At 42.7% G+C, this 22,565-nt stretch overlaps 1 protein-coding gene across 2 annotated transcripts in view; it reads left to right on the forward strand.

Moving 5' to 3' along the window:
- Positions 1-21,991, forward strand: part of LIMA1 (LIM domain and actin binding 1) — a 113,618-nt gene extending 91,627 nt beyond the window's left edge. Inside the window, exons 6-11 of one of the 2 annotated variants that reach the window (XM_055129095.1) lie at positions 70-218; positions 5,005-5,112; positions 8,336-8,393; positions 8,561-8,670; positions 17,743-17,876; positions 19,782-21,991. In XM_055129095.1, the coding sequence (XP_054985070.1) occupies positions 70-218; positions 5,005-5,112; positions 8,336-8,393; positions 8,561-8,670; positions 17,743-17,876; positions 19,782-20,811 (1,589 nt within the window). In that variant the 3' untranslated portion in view covers positions 20,812-21,991. The remainder of the gene's footprint in view (positions 1-69; positions 219-5,004; positions 5,113-8,335; positions 8,394-8,560; positions 8,671-17,742; positions 17,877-19,781) is intronic. The other variant, XM_004601813.2, reaches the window with a different exon arrangement.
- The last annotated feature ends 574 nt before the right edge of the window (positions 21,992-22,565 follow it).

The following is a 22,565-nucleotide window of genomic DNA, read 5'->3' on the forward strand; positions in this document are numbered from 1 at the left end:
CACTGTGCTATTGCTCCAGCCCGAATTATATTTATCTTCTAATAAAATGTTTTATTTGCATGCTTCCAGGCCAGCAGTCATCTTCTGCATTCAACTCAGAGAAAAGTGAAAGTAGACGGAATCTGGAGTTGCCCCGCTTATCGGAAACCTCCATCAAGGATCGAATGGCCAAGTACCAAGCAGCTGTATCCAAACAAAGCAGTTCCACCAGCTACACAGTATGTATTCTATTCCATTCTCTCAGTTGTTCATCCAGCAAATGGTCACTGAGCACAGGTCTCCGTGACCCTGACCTGTAAGCCTTTTGTGGTCCCTGGCCATTCTCTTTCCACGTAACTCCTTTTCACATATTATTTGAATCTTAAACAATTTTCTATTCCTGACTTTGCTTCCTAGACTCACTTCCACACCCCAGTCTTTTTTTGATGTGTCAAGGTAATCCCATGAGAATTTTCCGGTCTCTTCTACTTAATCTTGTTCAAGAAGGAATATTTTGTAGCTGCAGAAACAAGCTGGAGCTCAAGTTCAATTCCCAGCACTGCTGATTATAGCCAAAATCAAAAAGTAAATTGTTCTAGTGTCTTATTATTTTAGCAGAACCATTTATGTTCCTGTGTTTTTGTTGCATTTTCTTGAAGATGGGATGGGTTTGAGACCATACCAGCGAGGGCTGCTCCAGCTCAGTGCTCCGGGGTCCCTGCCAGTGGTGTTCCAGTGACCACTCAGGGCTGGGGATCAAACTGGGTTCAGCCACTTACCAGGCAGTTGTGTTAATCACTTTGCTATCTTTCTAGATCTTATTTTGTTTTTTAAGGGAAGAATAGGAGGATACTGGAGAGAAATGGTAGAGATATATAATATCTACCATTGTACGTGGTGGAATGGGGATTTTCCTATTTTAAATTTATTTTTTCATTTTAATGTATTTTGTTGGGAAGGTTTTGGTTTTGTTTTAATCACTGGGAGATATACAGTTACAAAGTTGTGCATGATCAAATCTCAGTCACGCAATGTTTCAACAACCATCCCTTCATCAGTGCACATTTCTCACCACCAAGTTTTTTTATTTTTAATTGATTTTTTCATGGTTGCTATTTGTCACATGACCACAAAATCACCATTCCAAAGTTACAGATCAGGACTGGGGAGATAGCTCACATTGTAGAGCACACATCTAGCATGTGTAAGACCAAGCTCTACACTCAGGACCATTCTTCCTACCTATTCTATCCCCCAGAAGCATTAAAAAATTATAAGGGCCAGAGAGATAGCACAGTGGCTGAGGCACTTGCCTTACATGTACCCAATCCAGGTTTGGTCCCTGGCACCCCCATATAGTCCCTGACCACCACCAGGTGTGATTCCCTGAGGACAAAGCCAGGAGTAAGCCCTGAACATAGGGTTTTGGTTTTGTTTTTTACTTTTTTCATAGTTGCTATTTGTCACATGACACCCCCCAAAAAATATATAAATAAATAAATAAATCATAAGGCTTGTTCCAAGAGTGGAGCTTTTTTCTTTTTTTTTTTCTTCCTTTTTGTTTTTTAATTTTCTTCCCTTTTTTTTTTTCTTTTTGGGTCACACCTGGCAATTCACAGGGGCACAGGGGTTACTCCTGTCTCTGCACTCAGGAATTACTCCTGGAGGTGATCAGGGGACCATATGGGATGCTGTGAATCAAACCTCGGTCGGCCGTGTACAAGGCAAACACCCTACCTGCTGTGTTACCACACCAACCCCAAGAGCTTTTTTCCATTCACATAGTAGGCTGGCATTCTCTGGTTATATTTATGGGTAGATGAGTTTGTGGGAGAGGACTAGTTTCATCATGATTTTTCACTGAATTTTCACAAGATGATGAGTGTAAGTTAGAAGCAAAGTGATGGAGCATCACATGTTCATTATTTACCTATTCACAGTGCTGATGAAACGTGTGGTATTCTGTTGTTACTTTCCCTAGAAGGCAAGTCACATGTAGAGCAAACAGACCATATGGGGCTTCATTCAATTCCTGTAGTTACAGTATTTTGCCTTCTGCTTAAACAGAGACTACAAGTAGAAAAACTTGTTCTGTGAGGTTTCTTTTTTGTCTTTTTTTTTTCTTTTTGGGTCACACCTGGTTATGCACAGAGGTTACTCCTGGCTCTGCAATCAGGAATCACCCCTGGCGGTGCTCAGGGGACCATGTGGGATGCTGGGACTCAACCCGGGTTGGCCTCAAGCAAGGGCAAACGCCCTCCTGGCTATGCTATCGCTCCAGCCCTAGGTTTCTTTTTGTTTTTGATTTTTTTTTTTTTTGCCACACCCAGCAGTCCTCCAGGGTTACTCCTGATTTTGCTTACAGGAATTGCTGGTGATACTTGGGATTATGTGGGATGCTGGGCATTGAACCCAGGTCTGTCATATACCTAACCTGCTATTGCTCCAGCTCCTTGTTTTGTAAGGTTTTTAAGGGGCGGAGAAAGTTCCCAAATTGAAGTTCTCCTCTTCAAAATTTAAAACTTGAAAAATCTTTTGGAATTTCTGTGAAAAGTATGTTTATCTTTAAGGTCCCTTCCGAGGGTGGTTGGAATGAGATTCCCTCTCCAGCAGTGGCTCTGGCTGGGTCAGGAGTGAGTTGTTGGGTGACTCTGTTGTATTCCCCAGTGCTGACTGCCAGCTTCTCAGGGATGTGCCCCAGAGCAGTGATCCCCAGATCTACTCCAGATCTCTGTGTGGAACCCCACGACTGAATCATCATTCTCATAGCCCCTTCCTTTACCTAATGGTAAAATAGTGTTTTGTTTTCTCCCCTCAAAGAATATAGAGAACAGAAAGGTGCATTTTTACTAGTGGACTAAAAGTAGAAAATGTCCCTCGTCTACCTCTATAATAATTTTTGGTCTGGTAAAGTGAAAGTTTTTGATAGAAGCTATTTATTTACATTTTCTTTCTTGAGTGCATAAGCAGTAGTCCTTCCTTGTCTATTTCCTTTTGTTTATTTGTATGTATATATATATTTCAGAAAAGTTTATTAAAAGGTAGAAGAGAAAGGAACTCCCTGACTATGGAGGAAATTAGTATAGGACTAAGTTCTATTTATTTATTTTTGAGGATTCTGGAAATTGACCCAGGGCCTTATACATGAAAAATATGCATTCTATCAATGAGCCATATCTCTGGCCCTTTATATTTTTGAGAACCAGGGATTAAACTTGGGACTTCATACATGCAAAGCCTGTTCTCTACTACTGAGTTATAATTATGGCTTTTCTTGTTTAAAGAAATTACTGTGAGGACCAGAGCAATAGTACAGTGGGTAGGGTGAGTGCTGTGTCCAGGGCCAACCCAGGTTTGATCTGTGTCATCCCATGTGATCCCCCAAGCCCTGCCAGGAGTGACCCCTGAGTGTATAACCAGTCCTGTGCACCGCTGGGTGTGACCCATAAACAAACCAAAAAACTTTTTTTATTATAGTAATATATAGGTTTAAGGCGTGCACCACCCAACATCTATACATTCATAGTATGAGTTTTGTTTTTTTTTTTCTTTTTGGTTTTTGGGTCACACCCGGCGATGCACAGGGGTCACTCCTGGCTCTACACTCAGGAATTACTCCTGGCCATGCTCAGGGGACCATATGGGATGCTGGGAATCAACCCAAGTCGGCCACATGCAAAGCAAATGCCCTACCCGCTGTGCTACCACTCCAGCCTCCTACATTCATAAGTATGATCCCCACCAAAAGTTTAGCTTCCATCCACCAGCATATATTTGATACCCTTTACCCAATTTGTACTCCCATAAAGTTAATTTAACTATTTTGTTCTTTACATATATTCTTTGTGAAGAAAAATATATCATTTTGCTTACTCCTTAGCTAGTAATAATACCTGCTTTTTTATTTCTTATTTCTTACTTTCTTAACTAGTAATAATACCTACTTTTTTATTAGGCTCTTTTATAAAAAATAGATCAAAGTATATCTTTAGTACAGTATATAAACTTTATGCAAAACAAGCAAAAAATAGATGCTTTAAAAGTCCCACAAAAAGGGATGGGTGTTGGATCATTGTATGAATGAAACCTGATCATGAGCAGCTTTGTAACTGTGTATCTCACAGTGACTCAATTAAAAAAATTAAAAAGAAAAAGAAAGTCTCACAAAAAAGTTTGTTTTATGGTAACATTAAATATAATTTTGTGTGTGTTCTGTTAGCATATTTCTTTTTGTAATTATATAGGAAATAAAACTTGATTTTTTTTCATAATAGTAAAATTTACATTCTCTAAAATTTCTTCTGAATATATGTTATAAGATATGCTTAATTTCAGTTTTTATATGTATGCATCATCCCTGTCTCTCTTTCCAGGCCGGGCATTTATGTATATGGTCAGTATATTTTCTTAATTATTGGCACTTTGCATCACCTTTCCCCTGCACCAGAATGGTCTTTTCTGGGAAAACCCACAAGCTTTGCATTCCCACAAGCTCTGCTGCTACAAGAGTGAATCACACAAATCTTGTATGCTGGGAATGATCTGTGTGTGTGTTTGTGTGTCTATGTTCACATGTCTGTATTCTAATAAGCATCCAGTTTTAGACTAGTGTACAAATATTTAACTCTGAGGTATGTGTCCACAGAGCTGCTTTCGTCACTTCACAAGATGAGAGGCTTTGCTTGTAAGTTACTGGGTTTGATTTGACCTGAGGTTGCTTTGAAAAAAGTTTTTAAAGACCCAAACTTTTTATAACATTCCAAGTTTACATAACGGATATGCTATGAAGAGAATTGAATAATGAGATTGCTTTTTTTTTTTTTTTGGCTTTTTGGGTCACACCCAGTGATACTCAGGAGTTACTCCTGGCTCTGCACTCAGGAATTACTCCTGGCAGTGCTCAGGGGACCAAATGGGATCGAATCTGGGTTGGCCTCATTCAAGGCAAAAGCTCTACCTGCCATACTATCACTCTGGCCCGAGATTGCCTTTTTTTTTAACCCACAGATTATTTTTATTTTGTAGAATGAGTTGAGAGCCAATGGTGCTGAAATCAAGACTCATAAATTAGAGCAAAAAGAGAATGTGCCCCCAGGTCCAGACGCCTGCATTTCCCATCAGGATGGAGAAAAGGTGAGTTGGAAAGTCTAGTGCCCAGTTGCCAAGAAGCATGTGTTCTAAATTAGATGCTTAAAATTAGAATCAATCATAACTCTCAGTTATAGAGTGTCTGGAAATTCGGTAACAGCTGCCAGGACAGATCGTTGCTTTTTGAGGTCACATATTTTCAGATGGGGAGCTCTGCAATTTGTAGCTGACCAGATAAACAGACCTTTAATGGAATTTACTTTTTCTCTGCAAGTAAACTCTGCAAAAGCTCAGAGGAGGCGATGGTTAGAGTACAGTGAGTAAGGTCACCTTGCATGTGACTGACCCAAGTTTGATCTCTGGCACCTCATATGGTCCACCAAGCACCTCTAGGAGTAATCCCTGAGTGCACAGTCAGAAGTAAGCTCTGAACACAGCTGGGTGTGGCCCAAAAACCCTCACCCTCTCCCGCCCAAAAAAGCTAAGAGGATGTAGAACTAAAGTGATTTTGAAGAAAATTGTTTTGATTAGAGATACTTGCAAAGTATTTGTATATCTCAATTGAAAACATTTTTGAAAGTTCCCTCTTTCAAGTCTTCACTATGCGGAAGCACTGAAAGTGTGAAGCTTAAGCACAGAACTCCGTGTGGATTTGATCTGCCAGAAAGCTAAAAGAGTAGATGGGAGATGAGAAACAAGCTGGTTCTCATAAAACAGTGACTATGCTGAGAGAGCTATGCAGGACTGTGGAGAGGCTTCGGGAGCTCAGGCTAAGGCTATTTATCCTAACTTTTCAAAAAGGTGAAGACCTGACCTGGGTTTGATCTCAGGCACTGCAATATGGTCCTCCAAGCTCCACCAGGAATGATCCCTGAGCACAGAGCAAGGAGTAATTACCCCATCATACAGAGTCTACCTCCTCCTACAGGCTAAAATTAATCTGTTTTTGTTTTGTTTTTTTGGTGGTATACTCAGGGAATACTCATGACTTTCTGCTCAGGAGTCACTTCTGGTGTTACACAGGGACCAAGATGCACCTGGGATCAAACTTGCCTTCCACAAACAGCATATACTCACCTGTTACCCATCTTTTTGGCCCTCTTAAAAAAAAAAAAGACTTTAAGAGAGAAATTATCTGACCAGCAATATAATTTCTCCATCTGCCCCAGGAGAATTGATCATCTGGGAAATACTTATTGGATTGTTCCTGTATCTAATTTCAGTTTTCCTTCTTAGTTCTCTTCATGCTGAACTGAATCTAGAATTGTGAACTAGACTGGAGGATCAGAACATTTTAATTATAGCCTAAAAGGGCATCAGTGCAACTGAATCACAAATTTGGGTGTAGGCGGAGGAAAAGGAGATAAAGATAGTACATGGTCCTAAGGCAGTTATTGCAAGTTCATAAATCCTTGGCTGATTTAAAATTTGTGAAAATTTTCAGTCTCGTCTATTCTTTTGACTGTTTGCCTCACTTCTATTAACCAGTATTTATGGGCTACTTGAACTTTTTCCAAGAGGACATTAGTGCTAGGGCAAAACTACCTGGAATGGAATATTTTGTAGAGGAATTGTTCTTTTCTTTCTCTTTGGAGTGAATCAGTGTTTTCTTTTAATGAGACGCTTGAGCAAATTATTCTGTGCTCTCCCAGCTGCTCCTGCAGTGCAATGATGTCATGATTGGCACTGAGCGTGCCCTACAGTTTCAAGGTGACCAAATTGGAGGTGAGAGAAGAACATACTGGGATAGATGTCCCTATTCATTCCATAGCTATCCATGGCCATGCACAGCTTTCAGGAAGCTTATTCCATATCATTAAATGAAATAGTGCACATGAGATGACTATTCTATGTCCAGCACATAGTCAAAACTCAGTAAATATTGACTATTATTATACTGGTGTTTTGAAGGGTGGGCTGGGAGGAAGTGAGGTATTCCCAGTGGTGCATGGCTGCTCTGAGTTCTCTACTGGGGATTGCTCCCAGTGGTGCTTGGGAGATTGAGCGGCATCAAGGATCAACCCCAAGGCATGCACTTCAACCCAGAAGGCTAGCTCCACAGCCTATATGCTGGTTTGTTTCTTATACCATGATAGAATAATAAAAAGAGAATATGGGGGGGGGGGGAAATAGCCATATTGAATTCAGATGCAATCAGTCAGCAATCCATGGTAAATCCATGGTTAAAAAAAAAAAAACCCTCAGTATTAGGTGTTCTGATACAAATGCCTACCCTAGGGGGCCCTGGGTGGGGCCCTGGACGGACTATCAGCTGGGAGATGAGGCAGGAGTAAAGGGACTATCTGCAACTTTCACCTGTCCCCTCAGCCCTTCCTTATCCCTGTGGCCATAGTTCTGCAGGGGCTCCCCCGTGGGAGTATCGGGCAACCGTGGCAGGGTGAGAGGGAGCTTGTTCCATAAAATCCCTGACACCTGAATGAAAGCTGGTTCCACAGAGGGCATTTTGGGTTACCTATTGATCTGTCATGATTTTGAGTAGGAGAGAGGACACCAGGAAGTCCTGGAGAAGCCAGGAAGGAGAGAAAGCTAGTGGAACATTCTTCTATTTAAGTTTTGTGGCTTCTAAAGGGAAAATACACACCTTATACATTAGACCTGCCATCTGGTTAAATACTACCATTTTATGACTGGGATTAAAAATCAAGACAACCCTTGAAGATGATGCCAGAGTTTGGTTTTAGGTAAATTTGTTTTATGGCTATCAGTAGATCTTTCGTACTGGTAAATGTGTTTCATCAGAACGTATTTGGTTGTGAAATAAGGAATTAGGAATATAATTCGTGTATGTATTATGGTTTTAAAATGTGCATGTAAAGACGTTGTCTTGCCTAGGAGAGAGTTATGGTTTTATAGAGAAGCACTTTGCCCTTCCTTGTGTGTGTGTGTGTGTGTGTGTGTGTGTGTGTGTGTGTGTGTGTGTGAGAGAGAGAGAGAGAGAGAGAGAGAGAGAGAGAGAGAGAGAGAGAGAGAGAGAAAGAGAATTTAAAGTTCTTTTGTAAAGGGAGATGATGCAGCTTTTGGCAGCTGAGTACGGTCTGTTTCTCTGTTACTCTGTAATTGAGAGGCATGTTAATATCCTCATAAAAGACATTTTGCTGCCTCTTGTCGAAATGCTCAGCTGTTCGGAGGCCGCTGTTCCCCCTAGGCATCCTCTGACTTACTGCAGTCAGCAGGTTTTTATGGCATTAGCTGCAGTTTGCTCTTTTATTTTTAATGTGATTCTGAATCCCTCTGTCTTTTTTTGTAGGTTTCTGCAACTGAGACTAGCCCGCCTGTCCGATCCTCTCCTGCTGACAGTGATTCCCGTAAGCATTTGTTCTTCCATCTGAAGGATGAGGTTTTTATTGTCATCTTGCATTTGGTTGGAGAGGTTATTCCCTTTACTGACAGTGCTGAGAAAGTTGCATACTCGATCCCATAATTTAGTTCTTTGTCTTTCACTTTATCCTATAAAATGTCCTTTTTTATGAAGCAGGTAATGCTCAGGTTAAGAGGGAGGCCCAGCAGTCTGTTCTGCACAAGCTACCAAGTCCAGATGCCAGAGCTTCCAACGTTCCTGAAAGTTCTGTCAAAGCAGTGAAGGTACGGTGACAGTTCCTCCCTGAGCCCCAGGTACTGGTTGGTAGGTTATGGTGCCTATGATCATTATGTTTATTAGAAGCATGTTTTGCTTTCCTGGGATCAAATAACGCCACTGCCAAATAAGAGCACACTTAAGTTCATCACTTTCCCTGGAGATCTTTGCTTTGGTTAAGACTTTCAGAGGGGAGGGGAGGGGGCAGGAATTGCTCACTAATATCTTGATCTGAAAAGGCTGGAGTGATAATACAGCAGATAGGGCACTTGCCTTGCACACAACTGACCCGGGTTTGGTCGCTGCACCCCATATGACCCCCCTAGTTCCACTGGGTGTGATTTCTGAGTTCAGAGCCAGGAGTAAGCACTGAGCATCACTGGGTTGTGACCAACCATTCCCCCACCCCAACCCCCGCCAAAGAAAATTTGATCTGATGTGGTTTGGGGCTTTTTTATGGGGAGGGGTGATAATATAAGTTCATAAATATGTGAATGGGTTCAAGGAAAAAGGCCACGGGAATTATGAGAAAGCTGTTAGATGATTATCAGCCCATGAAGGGGGGGCGTGCGGGCAATGTCAGCTTTGTCTCCCTGGTCTGAGGATTTTGACCCCAACACACTTAGTGGTGAACATGTTTAAAGAATGTGTGTACCATTGTAATGAGGGCTGGCCTGATCATTTTTTATAAAAATCAGCATTTGGGGCTGGAGAGATAGCACAGCGGGTAGGGTGTTTGCCTTGCACGCGGCCGACCCAGGTTCAAATCCCAGCATCCCATATGGTCCCTTGAGCGCCGCCAGGGGTAATTCCTGAGTGCAGAGCCAGGAGTAACCCCTGTGCATCGCCAGGTGTGACCCAAAAAGAAAAAAAAAAAATCAGCATTTGAAGGCCAGAGCAAAGTACAGAGGGTAGAGCACTTGCCTTGCACATGGCTAACACAGGTTTGATCCCCGGCGTTCCATATGGTCTGAGACTGCCAGGAGTGATTCCTGAGTACAGAACCAGGAGTCACCCGTGAGCATCACCAGGTGTGACCCAAAAAACAAAAACAAAACAACAGTAAAAAATGGTCATTTTAGTACACTTATGCTAGGGTAGAATATTAGATAATTAATATTAAGGAATATATGAAAAATGTATGATTATTAAAGGATTTTTTTAAAAGGCAAATACAGGAAGCTAATGGTACAGTGGGTAGTGTCCTGCTTTGCCTCAGCTGACCCACTTTAATCCCAGCACCACATATGGTCCCCGAGCCTGCCAGGAATAATTCCTGAGCACAGAGCCAGTAAGCCCTGAGCACTGCTGGTGTGGCCCAAAAGCCAAAAAGAAAAAAAAAATCAAATATCATTTTAGTTATTAGATTGATTTGTTTTAATCAAATGCTCTACAAATGCAGTGCAAACTTACCCATTTGGGTTAATAACCAAACATACTCAAACTTTACTGTCCTTTCCTCTGATGCTCTTCAATACTTGGATTTTTTTACTCTCAAAAGTACTAACATTTGGGGGCTGGCGCGATAGAAAAGCGGGTAGGGCATTTGCCTTGCATGTGGCCGACCCGAGTTCGATTCCCAGCATCCCATATGATCCCCTGAGCACCGCCAGGAGTAATTCCTGAGTGCAGAGCCAGGAGTGATCCCTGTGCATTGCCGGGTGTGACCCAAGAAGGAAAAAAAAAGTTGAAATAAAACATGCACCAAATGGATCCTTTGAAAAAAAAAAATGTACTAACATTTAAGAGAAATGCAAAAGGTAGAAGTGGGTAGAAGGCATTTTGGAACACTTCAGCCTTATGCACACATTTTGCTTCACTACTAACTCAACCGTGTGCACATTTGGTCACTTTCAGGAAATTCTAGTGTACGAAAGAATGAGAAGGGGACATAGGTGAGAGTTTAGAGTTAAAAGGGAGGAAAGGGGAGAATTTAAGACTTAAATGGTGGATTCAAAAGTGTTTAAGGAAGATAAATTTCATATGTAATAAACATGAAATTTTTATTAGCCAGGCAAGTTTCACCACTGAGTTTCATCCCTGGCCCAACATGAACATTTATAGGAATCTCAGATTCCTGAGGAGAGTGAGGTAGGTTGAAAAGGAGCAAAGGGTGAAGAAAATAGCTGAAGAAAGCAGCAAAGGGAGAAAACTAAGTTGCAGTAATTGAATCTGCTCATGTCTTCAACATGACCCTGAATACCCTAAATCTTTGGCATTACTGTCATCAGCCCTTTCTTTATCCAGTCTCTGGAATCCAACAAAGTAGCAAAGCAAGTGAGGGGACTAGACAAGTGCGGGGTGCGGGGGGGGGGTAGTTTTCCGGATAGTCTAGCGAGCAGAGCAGTAACCTGACGTGGCTGTGGATTCGGTGTGATTTAGGACTCTAGGAATTCTATGGCTAAGAACTAAAACCTGTTCTGACTTTAAGGTAGAGTTGAACATTTTTGTTGTTTGTTTCTGGGCCACAACCAGGGGTGCTCAAGGGGACCCTATGTGGTCATAGGGATCGAGACCAGGTCAGCAGATATTTGAAGTCTTAACCCAGACTTGTTTTTCTCGCATCGATTTCTCCACCAGACTTCCTGGTGCTCGCTTGGACCTTTGAGATATCTCCTGATTTCCACTCCAGATCTAGGCAGTCTGAGGAAGTGACAGGAATGCGCCTCCTGTAGGTCTTCTGAAACAGCAGGAGAGGAAGTGGGGCTAAGCTTCCTGCTGCCCCTGCTCTGGACCTACTTGGCCTTTGGCCCTGATCACTCAGCCGCGCAGAACTAGGCAACTTCATCAGACACTTCAGGTTTTACAGCTGGACTAAATTTGCCCTCTCTGTGTCTGTCTAAAGTCCGAAGTTCACAATGATCTTGCTATTCAGAGCTTGGTCTGGAACCCAGTCATATCTGCATTTTATTTAAAAGAAGTTTCTTTTCTTTTCCTCAGAGTTGCATTTTATATTCTGTAGGCAGCATATAGATCCCTTGGTAAATGCTCAGAGGAAGATCTGCTGGCATAACTGGTGTCATCAGCGACCATGCCACAAAAGCTGGTTCTCCGTTTTGGGAAATTACATATAGCTAAAAATAAGCTTGTTCACTTAGAATAGATTTTTGGTTCCCACACATTCTGGAAAGACTGTCTCTTTGTTATTGAATATAGGACATCGAAGTCTGGGGAGGATGACTCAGAGGGTTCATGTGCATGTATTGCATGCATGAGGACCCAGGTTTAACCTGGCACTGCATGGTACCCTGAGCACCACTGGGAATGACCCCTAAGCTTAATTTTTAAAAAATAAATAAATAAATAATTTAATTCAAACTCAATTTTAATTGATAACTCAGACTCAATTTATTTAAAATTTTAGCTTCACGCAGTAAGAAAAAAAAATAGCCTGCTCTTGAATAGGAATAAGAATCTGTATAGTTTGATCAAGCCATGCAGCTTGATTAATGAGACTTGATAGTACAAAAGATTGCAGGATGAAGTTACAGGTTCATTCTGAAAAAGGCTGTTCTTTTCAGAGCTCAGTGTGGACCTTGTGACAAAGATCAGGACTTTCCTACTCAAGACTTTCAGGATCAGGGTCAGAGCAATAGCACAGCAGGTAAGGCATTTGCATTACACGCTGCCAATGTGCTGCTCAATTCCCAGCATCCCATATGGTCTCCCAAGAACCACTAGGAGTAATTGCTCAGCACAGAGCCAGGAATAATCCCTGTGCATCAAAGGATATGGCCTCCCCTGGATTAAAAAAAAAGCTTCCAGGATCAAACCTGGGCTTCCCACAGTTAAAGCTTGTACCACTCAGTCCAGTGAGCTGTTCTCTGACCCTAAAATTTGTGGGGAGTTTGTTGTTGCTTGGGTTTTTTTGTTTTTCTGGGTTGTGTTTTTTGTTTTGTTTTGTTTGGCCATTCCCAGCAGTGCTGGGGTATCTTATGTTGCCAGGGATCAAGTCCAGAACTCCCACTTGCAAAGTACACACTCCAACCCTTTGTATTATCTCTTCAGCCCCAAGCATCTAGAATATTTTCTCACTATCTGCATTATTACTGCTTTCCCAGAAGGCCAACCTTTTCTCTACATGTAACAGTTTATTTAACATGTAATGGGGATGAGATGTAATTCTCATGTTTAAGGCCCTGAGTTTGACCACCAGCACTACCACCCCAAAAATATGAATACCCCTAAAATTTTTCAAAAAAGAGTTTTACGGAAAGTCTGGAAAAGGGTTAAGGCTGTGCAAAGCCCTCCCAACCCTTTATTGTGTGGCAAAATCTTTCGTATAATTAACTAGATATCTTGCAATAAATTGAAAGAAGGGAACGAAAGACATTTTGTGGTGGTCTGTCGGAAGAATGGAGGCCTGACGTCATTGCAGAATTTTCCTCTGATTTCATTATGTGCTAGGCAAGAAAGCATCACTGTGTTTGCCAGATGCTGCCTCAACCCACCCCACATCTCCACACACATACATATACATATATGCCCCAATTTAAGCCTTTATTCAACCAAAAACTTTATGCAAGTCAATATAGATGAAGCTATGGAAATATGTTGGAAACAAAGCTGATCAACATAGAACCTGAGCAATCCCTCATACAGGAAAGACACCAGTAGTGTTTATTTGTATATCCCAAAGATGTTATCTACATATTTTAAGTTGCAACAAAGTGAAGACCAGTTTGTTTGCAGTGCTGGAGTAAGATTATTTTCATTTTCATTTAGATTTGCATCTGCTCTCTTCCCCAAAGATGTGCCTTTTGTTATGGAAGTTTGGCATTCCAGGACAACAAAACCACGCTATTGGTTTGGGAGTTGGGAGTTCTGAGTTTTAATGTTAATTCTGCTACTGACTTTGGAAACTGACAATATAGTGGGTTCCTCGGTACATTAATTCTACATGTGAAAATTAGTGAGGGGAGATTTTTTTAAAGCTTACTTAGTAAAGAAATACATACTAAAGATTAAATATGTCTAATATTCTAATCTTGGCAACATTTCCAATGTGGCTCTGCCAAGTCTAAGCATGCCATGAAGTCAGGACAGAATGAATGCCAGACCCACCATAATGGTAGAGATTTTTGGGCACTGACTATGCTTCCTGTTGTCTGAATAGACATGGGGGCAATTACAGAAAAGTGGCTGAGAGCCCAGAATAGAGGAAATCAAGGGGAGGCCTAGTCATAGCCCCTCTGACCCGGCATTTTATCATGTTGGTATCTTCTTATCTTTATGAAACTGTAAGTGCCTTTAGGGCAGCCAATATATAAATCTTAAATAATAATGAAAATGAGGACTCTTCCTTTAGGAGACCCCTTCCATAACCTTGGACCTTCCCTGCCTTTCTTTCCCTTAAATAAAGTCTTTTCTGGGGAAAAAATACTAATATTGAAAATGGTTTATATTGTATGATTGTAATTCAAACATGAAGATTTGTAACTATCTCACAGTGATTCAATAAATTTTTTTTTAATTTTTACAAATGGTTTATGTATAAAAGGAATTGGAAAGACTAGAGAAATTATCCTGTGGTTAAGCTTGCCTTGACGCTTGCCCAGGTTTGATCCCCATCACTGTGTGTGATCTCCCAAGCACCACTCGGAGCGATCCCTGAATACAGAGCTAGGATTAAACCCTGAGCACCACCACGTGTGGCCCTCCCAATCCAACAGACATGAATGGGAAGGGCTGGAAAGACAAGTCAAAGGGCTGAGCACATACTTGGTATGCAGGGGGGTCTTGGTTTGAGCCCCAGCAACTCATGTTCTCCCAGCACCTCCATGAGCTGCCCCTGAGCACAGAACCAGAAGTAGCTCTAAAGCGCGGCTGCAAATGGCCCCAAGACTAAACAAAGTGAATTGGAATTATGAGACTCTGACAGGCTTGACGGGTTGGTGAGGTGTGTGAACTCTATTGATTTGCTCTCGAGAAGGAGGAATGACTTTTCACTGTGTGGGTGAAGGCTCCACTCAGGAAAGCCGTTGTGGGGCAGGCGTGGGAGTGAGTGATACACTGAGCATTGCTAGTGAGAGGCTACATGTGTCAGAGGAGGCTTGTTCAAGCTTCTCCCCTCAGCTGGGAGAGGCTTCAGCCTCAGGTAACAGGAGTGAGGCTAATTTTGCAACAGCTGGCAGATGCTTGGAAAAAAGAAAATGTAGGGGGCTGGAGCGATAGCACACTAGGTAGGGCATTTGCCTTGTATGCAGCCGACCCGGGTTTGATTCCCAGCATCCCATATGGTCCCCTGAGCACCACCAGGAGTCATTCCTGAGTGCAGAGCCAGGAATAACCCCCGTGCATCGCCGGGTATGACCCAAAAAGCAAAAAGAAAAGAAAATGTAGGGCCAGAGAAATAGTACAGAGGGTAAGACACTCACAGACCCAGGAGTAACTCCTGGCCATTGCTAAGTGTGGCCCAAAAACAAACAAATAACACAAACAACAAATGCTGTGTATTCACTGAAGGTTCCTGCTTGTCTCTTCCAGCTTCCGCTTCCTGCTCCTGGTACCTAATTTCTGCTCCTGCCTTCCACTTTCCTCCTAATGTGAGCTCAACTTTCAGCTTTCTCTCAGGTTCTCCTCTCTAGTCCCTGGGCTTCCACCTTCTCATTGTGGTCTCTGTGTGTTGGTAGAGGAGGCTTGTCACCTCCATTCCCTCTAACCAAATAACATCACTGTTCTCTTACGCCACGTCACCATTTCTATCTCTTGCTCTGTCTTCTGACCAGAATGATTACGTAGACTCTTAAATCCGGTGTTAGAATCACAGGGGCTGGAGAGAGAATATAGCAGGAAGGGCACTTGCCTTGCACACAACCAACCCAGATTTGATTCTTGGCACCCCACAGGATTTGGCCCCCTGATACATTCCAGGCATGATCTCTGAGTGCAGAGCAAGCAGTTATCTATCCCTTAGCACCACCGGGTATGGGCCAGAAACCACAACATAGGTGCTAATTCTGGATTTCCAATAATGTCTTCATAAGAATATTTAAGCATATTTAAATAGCTTCCTTATGCCTAGAAACTAGGTTGCAACTGGTAGACTTGAATTCTTTAAATTGTTCCTTATAGGATTCTAATCCTAGGAAGAGAGATGCTGTTACTGAAGCACTCAGTTCTGCTCTTTCATTTTTAAAATCTTTGGTGCTACTTGGGAGTTAACCACTAATTGCTTATTTTAATGTTTTTGGGTTTTTGTTTTTTTGGGGTCACACCCAGTGATGCTCAGGACTTACTCCTGGCTCTGCATTCAGAGATCACTCCCGGTGGTGCTCAGGGGACCATGTGCTGTGCTGGGTCAGCCACATGTAAGGCAAGTGTCCTAATCCCCAAACTATCTTTCCAGTCCAAACTCAATAAATTTTTTTAACAAGAATTCAAATTTTAACAAAAAAAAATTTTAACAAAAACCTAGAACCTGATTTATTTTCTCTCCATTTAATCACGTAGGTCCAAATTTGCATTTCTCACCACCACACCAGGTAACTAATGGATTCAAGGCTGCCCTTGCCTGGGTCCAAGGACCAGAAGAACTTCCCAGTCACTGAGGCTGCACCTGTACCTCGACTTTGAGGTGTTTCGATGGGGCAGATAAGGGATTCCTTTTTACCTGCAACCTTGGTAGTAGTGGAGTCATTGCTGGTCTCTAACAAGTCATTGCTGGTTCCCAGTTGGGGAACCCGAGTTTTCCTCAGTGCAAGAACACACTATTTCATGTTCTCTTGGATTGGTTTCGCCTGGTAGAGCTGCTCTCCTTCTCCACATCCACTCCACACTCGGCTAAAATGTTCATGAATATCCAGTGCTTTGTCACCACTCGTGTCCCGTAACACTCCTTATATTAAAAACACTGGTTTTTAAAAGGAATATAGAACCTACAACTTTATTGGGTATGTTTTCTTTTGGAATTCTCGTAAGAGAGCTTGTGTTTATTTTAAAACATTCCATGTTTGTGTCTGTTTGATTTATTTAAAAACATCATGCCTAGTTGATTAAGCAGGTCAAGATAACAAGCAAAGGGGCTGGAGCAATAGCACAGCGGGTAGGGTGTTTGCCTTGCACGCAGCCGACCCGGGTTCGATTCCCAGCATCCTATATGGTCCCCTGAGCACCGCCAGGAGTAATACCTGAGTGCATGAGCTAGGAGTAACCCCTGTGCATTGCCGGGTGTGACCCAAAAAGAAAAGGAAAATGATGACAAGCAGAGGAACAGAGGAACTGAAAGATGTTTTACCCAAGTACCTTTTCCTACTTCCCAAAGTCAGGTGCATTTCCTCTCCTTGAAACTGATCCCTTCAGACACTGGTTTTGGTTTTTTGGTTTTTTGGTTTATTTGGGGGGGGACCATACTGATGATGCTCAGGGTTTACTTCTGGCTCTACACTCAGGAATTACTCCAGGGACCATATGGGATGCCTGGGAGTGAACCCGGGTCAGCCACATGCAAGGCAAGCACCCTCCAGCCCCTTCAGACTCTGTTCTTACAAAACATTTGCCCTGGGGCCGGAGCGATAGCACAGCGGGTAGGGCGTTTGCCTTGCACGCGGCCGACCTGGGTTCGATCCCCGGCATCCCATATGGTCCCCCAAGCACTGCCAGGAGTAATTCCTGAGTGCAAAGCCAGGAGTAACCCCTGAGCATCGCTGGGTATGACCCAAAAAGCAAAAAAAAAAAAAAAAAACACATTTGCCCTACTTTTGCTTGGTACTTGAGTCAAACTTCTTTTTTCTATGTGTGATGACATTTTCTTTTGATTTTCTGCCCACAGAAACATTTTATGTGCACTCTGTGTGTGTGTGTGTGTGTGTGTGTGTGTGTGTGTGTGTGTGTGTGTGTGTGTGATGTCTTGTCTAAGACTTTCTCTGCAATTCAGCCCTCACCCCTCCCATCCTGAGTACCTTAATGCACCAGTTTGGGAAGAGAATTCAAGAGCCTCTTGGCTGGTAAAACTGAAATGGGTAAAAGGACTGTCCAGCTAGGGAGTCCTTAGATAAGGAAATTAACCCCCAGGGCCCCTCTCCACGGTCTGAGCCATCACTGCCTATACTAGTTTCAAAGGTTCTTTTCCCCTTTTCTAGAAGTTCCAGGCGCCTGCCAGAGAGACATGTGTGGAATGTCAGAAGACCGTCTATCCGATGGAGCGGCTCCTGGCCAACCAGCAGGTGTTTCACATCAGCTGCTTCCGTTGCTCCTACTGCAACAACAAGCTCAAGTAAGGCAGACCCAAACATGCTGTCTCCTCCCTAGCACAGCTGCAGCTCTCGAAGGAGGCTTGGCTTTTCATGCTATGATACTAAAAGCTGACCGTGGGCTGTTAAGGCCCTTGAAAAAAGTTGAAAGTACCACCTAGTGGCAAGTGTTTTCTAGGAAATGTCATGGTTTTAGAAACTTTTTGGTATGTTGATATATTCCAGTTTCTCAGTGTGGATTCTAGGACAAACACTTAAATGTGGACTGCAGGTAAACTCCCTGGATAATTTGGTGGAATGTTTTCCCTTGGTGTCACAGATTCATTAAGTTAAGAAATCTCAAGTGAAGTGGGCAAGAGCTATAATATAGCGGGTAGGGCATTGGCCTTGCACTCTCCCACCCAGGTTCGATTCGTGGCATCTCACATGGTCTCCCGAGCACTGCCAGGAATAATTCCTGAGAATAGAGCCAGGAGTAAGGCCTGAATATTGCTGGGTGTGGCCCAAAAACCACTACAAAAAATCTCAAGCAGATACCTCCTAGGCATCTTTGCAGTGTCAGGCTCGCTGTAAGTGGTAATCAGAGCAGTAATAACAAACCCCGACAAGTATATCATCATCATTATCATCATCATCATCATCATCATCATCATCATCATCATCCTGTTGATCGTCGATTTTCTTGAGCGGTCTCAGTAACGTCTTCCATTCGTCCTAGCTCTGAGATTTTAGAAGCCTCTCTTTACTCGTCCTTCCGAACGGTGCCACATTGGAGGCTCTTTCAGGGTCAGGGGAATGAGACCCAGCATTGTTACTGGTTTTGGCATATGAATACATGATGGGGAGCTTGCCAGGCTCTCTCATGACAAGTATATAATTTGTGCATATTGCTTCATTTCATTTCTGAAAAAAAGGATAGATCATTTCTTCCAAATAAACAAGATTTGGTAAAAATGTGACAAATTGGAGCAGAGAAATAGCATAACAGACTCTAGGATGCATGGAGGAGGCCTGGGTTTGATCAATGGCATAAGCTGATCTCCAGGTAGGGGCTTTCTCCACCAAAATAAAAGTGGCAAATTGGGAGCATAATGCAAACCCAGGGCCTTACACATAGCAGATGTATACTCTGCCATTGAGCCATTGCCCAATACCTTTATTAGCTCATTTATTATATTTAAATTTATTTTTATTTCTTTTCTCCTTCCTTCTACATTGTTTGTAATACTGTTGTTGCAGTAACCAGGAATTTCACACATCTTGCCCGGGTTGCACTCTGTGTTGAGGAACACAGCTGTGGTCACCAAGGGTCATGGTGGTGCTCACACAAATTCTTGATGGAGCCAGCACTTCCCGATTTTGGTGTTTGCACATCTTTTTCATGGAGGTGCTTACCAGGTTGCACCCTTTTCTGTGGTGCTCACACACACTTAACTGCAACATGACTGGAGATTCCTTGCAGTGCTGGAGACTGCAGTCAGCAGAGCTCTCAGGATTGTGCTTTGTACATGTGGGACCCCTGTGCCTGGAGTAACCCAATACCAATGCCGGTGACCCACACTTGGTTGTGATTTAACTAACACAGAGAGCAGCAGTACAGAGGGGCCTGGATCAAATCCCTGGAACCACATGATTCCTGCGCACTGCCAGGAGTGAGCCCCAAGCCGAGAGTAGCCCCTGAGCACTTCTGGGTGTGGCCCCCAAAGATAATACAGTGGGTAAGGTGCTTGCCTTGAATGCAGCCTACCTGGGTTTAATCCCTGGCACCACATACAGTTTCCTGAACACCACCAGGTGTGTGATCCCTAAACACAGAACTAGGTGTAAGCCCTCAGTACTCTGGGTGTGGCCCCAAAACAAAAAACTGGGGTGAGGGGGAAGCATATATGAATTTGCCAACGTTTTTTTCTCATCCTTTTTCATGACAGCCTAGGAACATATGCATCTTTGCGTGGACGAATCTATTGCAAACCTCACTTCAATCAGCTCTTTAAGTCTAAAGGCAACTACGACGAGGGCTTTGGGCACAGACCACACAAGGATCTGTGGGCCAACAAAAGTGAAAACGAAGAAGCTTTGGAGAAACCTGCCCGAGTTCCAAGTGCAGGTGAGTCGCCTCAGAGCCCAGGGGTGGAAGATGCACCCATTGCTAAGGTGGGTGTGCTGACTGCCAGTATGGAAGCCAAGACCTCTGCCAGTCCACGGGAGAAAGAAGACAAGCCCGCTGAAACCAAGAAGCTGAGGATCGCCTGGCCACCCCCCGCAGAACCGGGCAGCTCAGGAAGTGCCTTAGAGGAAGGGATCAAAGTATTCAAGCCCAAGTGGCCGCCTGAGGATGAAATCAGCAAGCCTGAAGCTCCCGAGGATGTGAATCAGGATCTGAAGAAACTCAGGCGCAGTTCTTCACTGAAGGAGAGATGCCGGCCGTTCACAGTCGCAGCTTCATTTCGAACCGCTTCTGTCAAGAGCCCTAAAACCGTGTCCTCGCCCACCAGGAAAGGCTGGGCCACTGAGGAGCAGAATGAGGAGCTGGCGGGAGGAGCAGCAGCGGCGGAGCAGAAACAAGTCCAAGGCGCCTGTGGCTCCGAGAAGCACGAGGCTGTAGGGAAAATCAAATCAAAATTTGAATCATCAAATCAGGAATCATTGAAAGAAGCCGAGGGCGAAAGAGGAAACAGGGAGGTGCCCAGCTTTGAGATGGAGAGCGAAAAGCTTCTAGAAAGCAGAGCAAATGTGGATGAAGATGATAGCCACCATCTCAAAGCGCAATCGTCTGCAGAAACCAAGGCTGCAAATTGGTCCGGCTTCGCAGATGACCCTTCCAGTAAAGAATCCACTACTCTGAATCCACCGTCCCAGGAGGAGGAGTGCTGGGAAGAAGAAGGCCAAGAGCTGTCTGTAGAAGAGCAGATAAAGAGAAATCGGTACTACGATGAGGAGGAGGAGGAGGAGGAATGACAAATTGTCTGGGTGCTGGGCCTTAAATTGGTGTTAGTGTTAGTGAGCCATTGCCCTTTATCAGAGTGATTCATGTAAACAGGCATTTTAGCATGAACTATAATTTATGTGGAAGAAACTGTAGGAAAGACTTCCTACTTGCAAACAAATCCTGTACTGCAATTCAGGCAAACCAATTCTAAGTGCTAGAAACAAAGGATATTACTTAAATTCTCTGTTTCAGTGATAATATATGTTATATGCATTAGGTCTTGTAAGGGGGGAGTTATTCCAACTCCAAATTCGATTTCATTTCAAAAGGCAGTATGGAACTAGTCAGATTAATAGGACATGATTACACTAAAAGTTCACTGGTGGAATTAGGGAACAGAAGGTAGGGACTTAGAGTTCTAAACATTGTAACTGAATGCACTCTAGTATAAAGGGCATAGTTTGTTTATTCCTAAATGAATATCTATATGATTATTTAGTATCCATTTATTAAGAAATTAAATATTTAAGTCTTTTTAAATTTTCTTGGTTTTAATTTTCTTACTCTAATACATATGGGGAGCCTATTGCTGTACATCCTAGTCTTTAAACCACATCCTTATTTTAAACCACATCACTGGATTACTGAAATATAACACCCTTTTTGCAGCACCTTCAGTGCTGAGCAAAACCCACTGTCTCCTAAATAAGCTGTGATATAAGCCAACAAGTTTGACTCTACCTAAGGTGATTCCCCCAACTTCCTTGGTTATATCCATGTGTCTTTGATTTACAAGAAGCTTCAATTTAAAAAAAAAAAAAAAAGATTTTTTACTGCTATTTGCTACACTGTAGTGAGAGCAAAGTAGGTATAAAAGGAACAAAACATTACAGACTCAGGAGCCCCAAACCTGTATTCCATTTTTTATTTTCCCTTTATCAGACACTTGTGAGCTCTAAAATTTACTGGTTTTTTTAATGGCAAACAGTATTCCCAGAGTGCAACTAAATCAATTGTAGGCTGGGGGGACAGAAGCTGGATATGGTTTTCTAATATTTTAGGTTTTTGGAACATTATAAATTTGAGTACATTTGATAATTTGTACATAACTGAGATTCAAAATTGTATTTGTAGAGATGTAAAATATTTGGCTTTCTTACACTTTTCCTTATTCTGAAAACATTTATATTCAATAAAGCATTTAACTTACATTCATACTTTTCAGTGTTCCTTTTCCATATTTTATGTTGTCATAGTATCTCAGGACCTTCTTTCAGCAGGTTAGGAAGAAAAATGCAAATAGGGAGCCTGTGTGTTCAGCAGTGTTATGAATATATTTTGCCACTAGATGGAGATGTTGGGCTGATACTGGCTCCAGTCCTTGCTGTAGGAAGACAAAATATTTTTGAAAATTGAATCAAAATGAGCCATTTAACTTAACAAGCTTTAAAAATCCATTATTTGTCTCTTTTGGGATACACCCAACTGTGTTCAGGACTTATTCTTGGCTCTGAGCTCAGGGATCATTACTCTGAGCTCAGGGATCATTACTGGTGGGGCTCGAAGGACCATATGGAATGCCCAGGATCAAACCCAGGTCTACTGCTTGCAAGGCAAGCATCCTATCTGCAGTACTATTTTTCCAGCCCCTGTTTTATTTTTTGGGGGGAACCACAGCCAGTGAATTGTTTAGAAGTCATTCTCATCTCTGTTCTTGGGGCCACTCCTGCTATGCTCAGGGAACCATGTAGTGCAGGGATCAGACTTGTGCCTACAGCATGCA

This window comes from Sorex araneus, chromosome 2 (genome assembly GCF_027595985.1).
Source record: "Sorex araneus isolate mSorAra2 chromosome 2, mSorAra2.pri, whole genome shotgun sequence".
Lineage (NCBI taxonomy): Eukaryota > Metazoa > Chordata > Mammalia > Eulipotyphla > Soricidae > Sorex > Sorex araneus.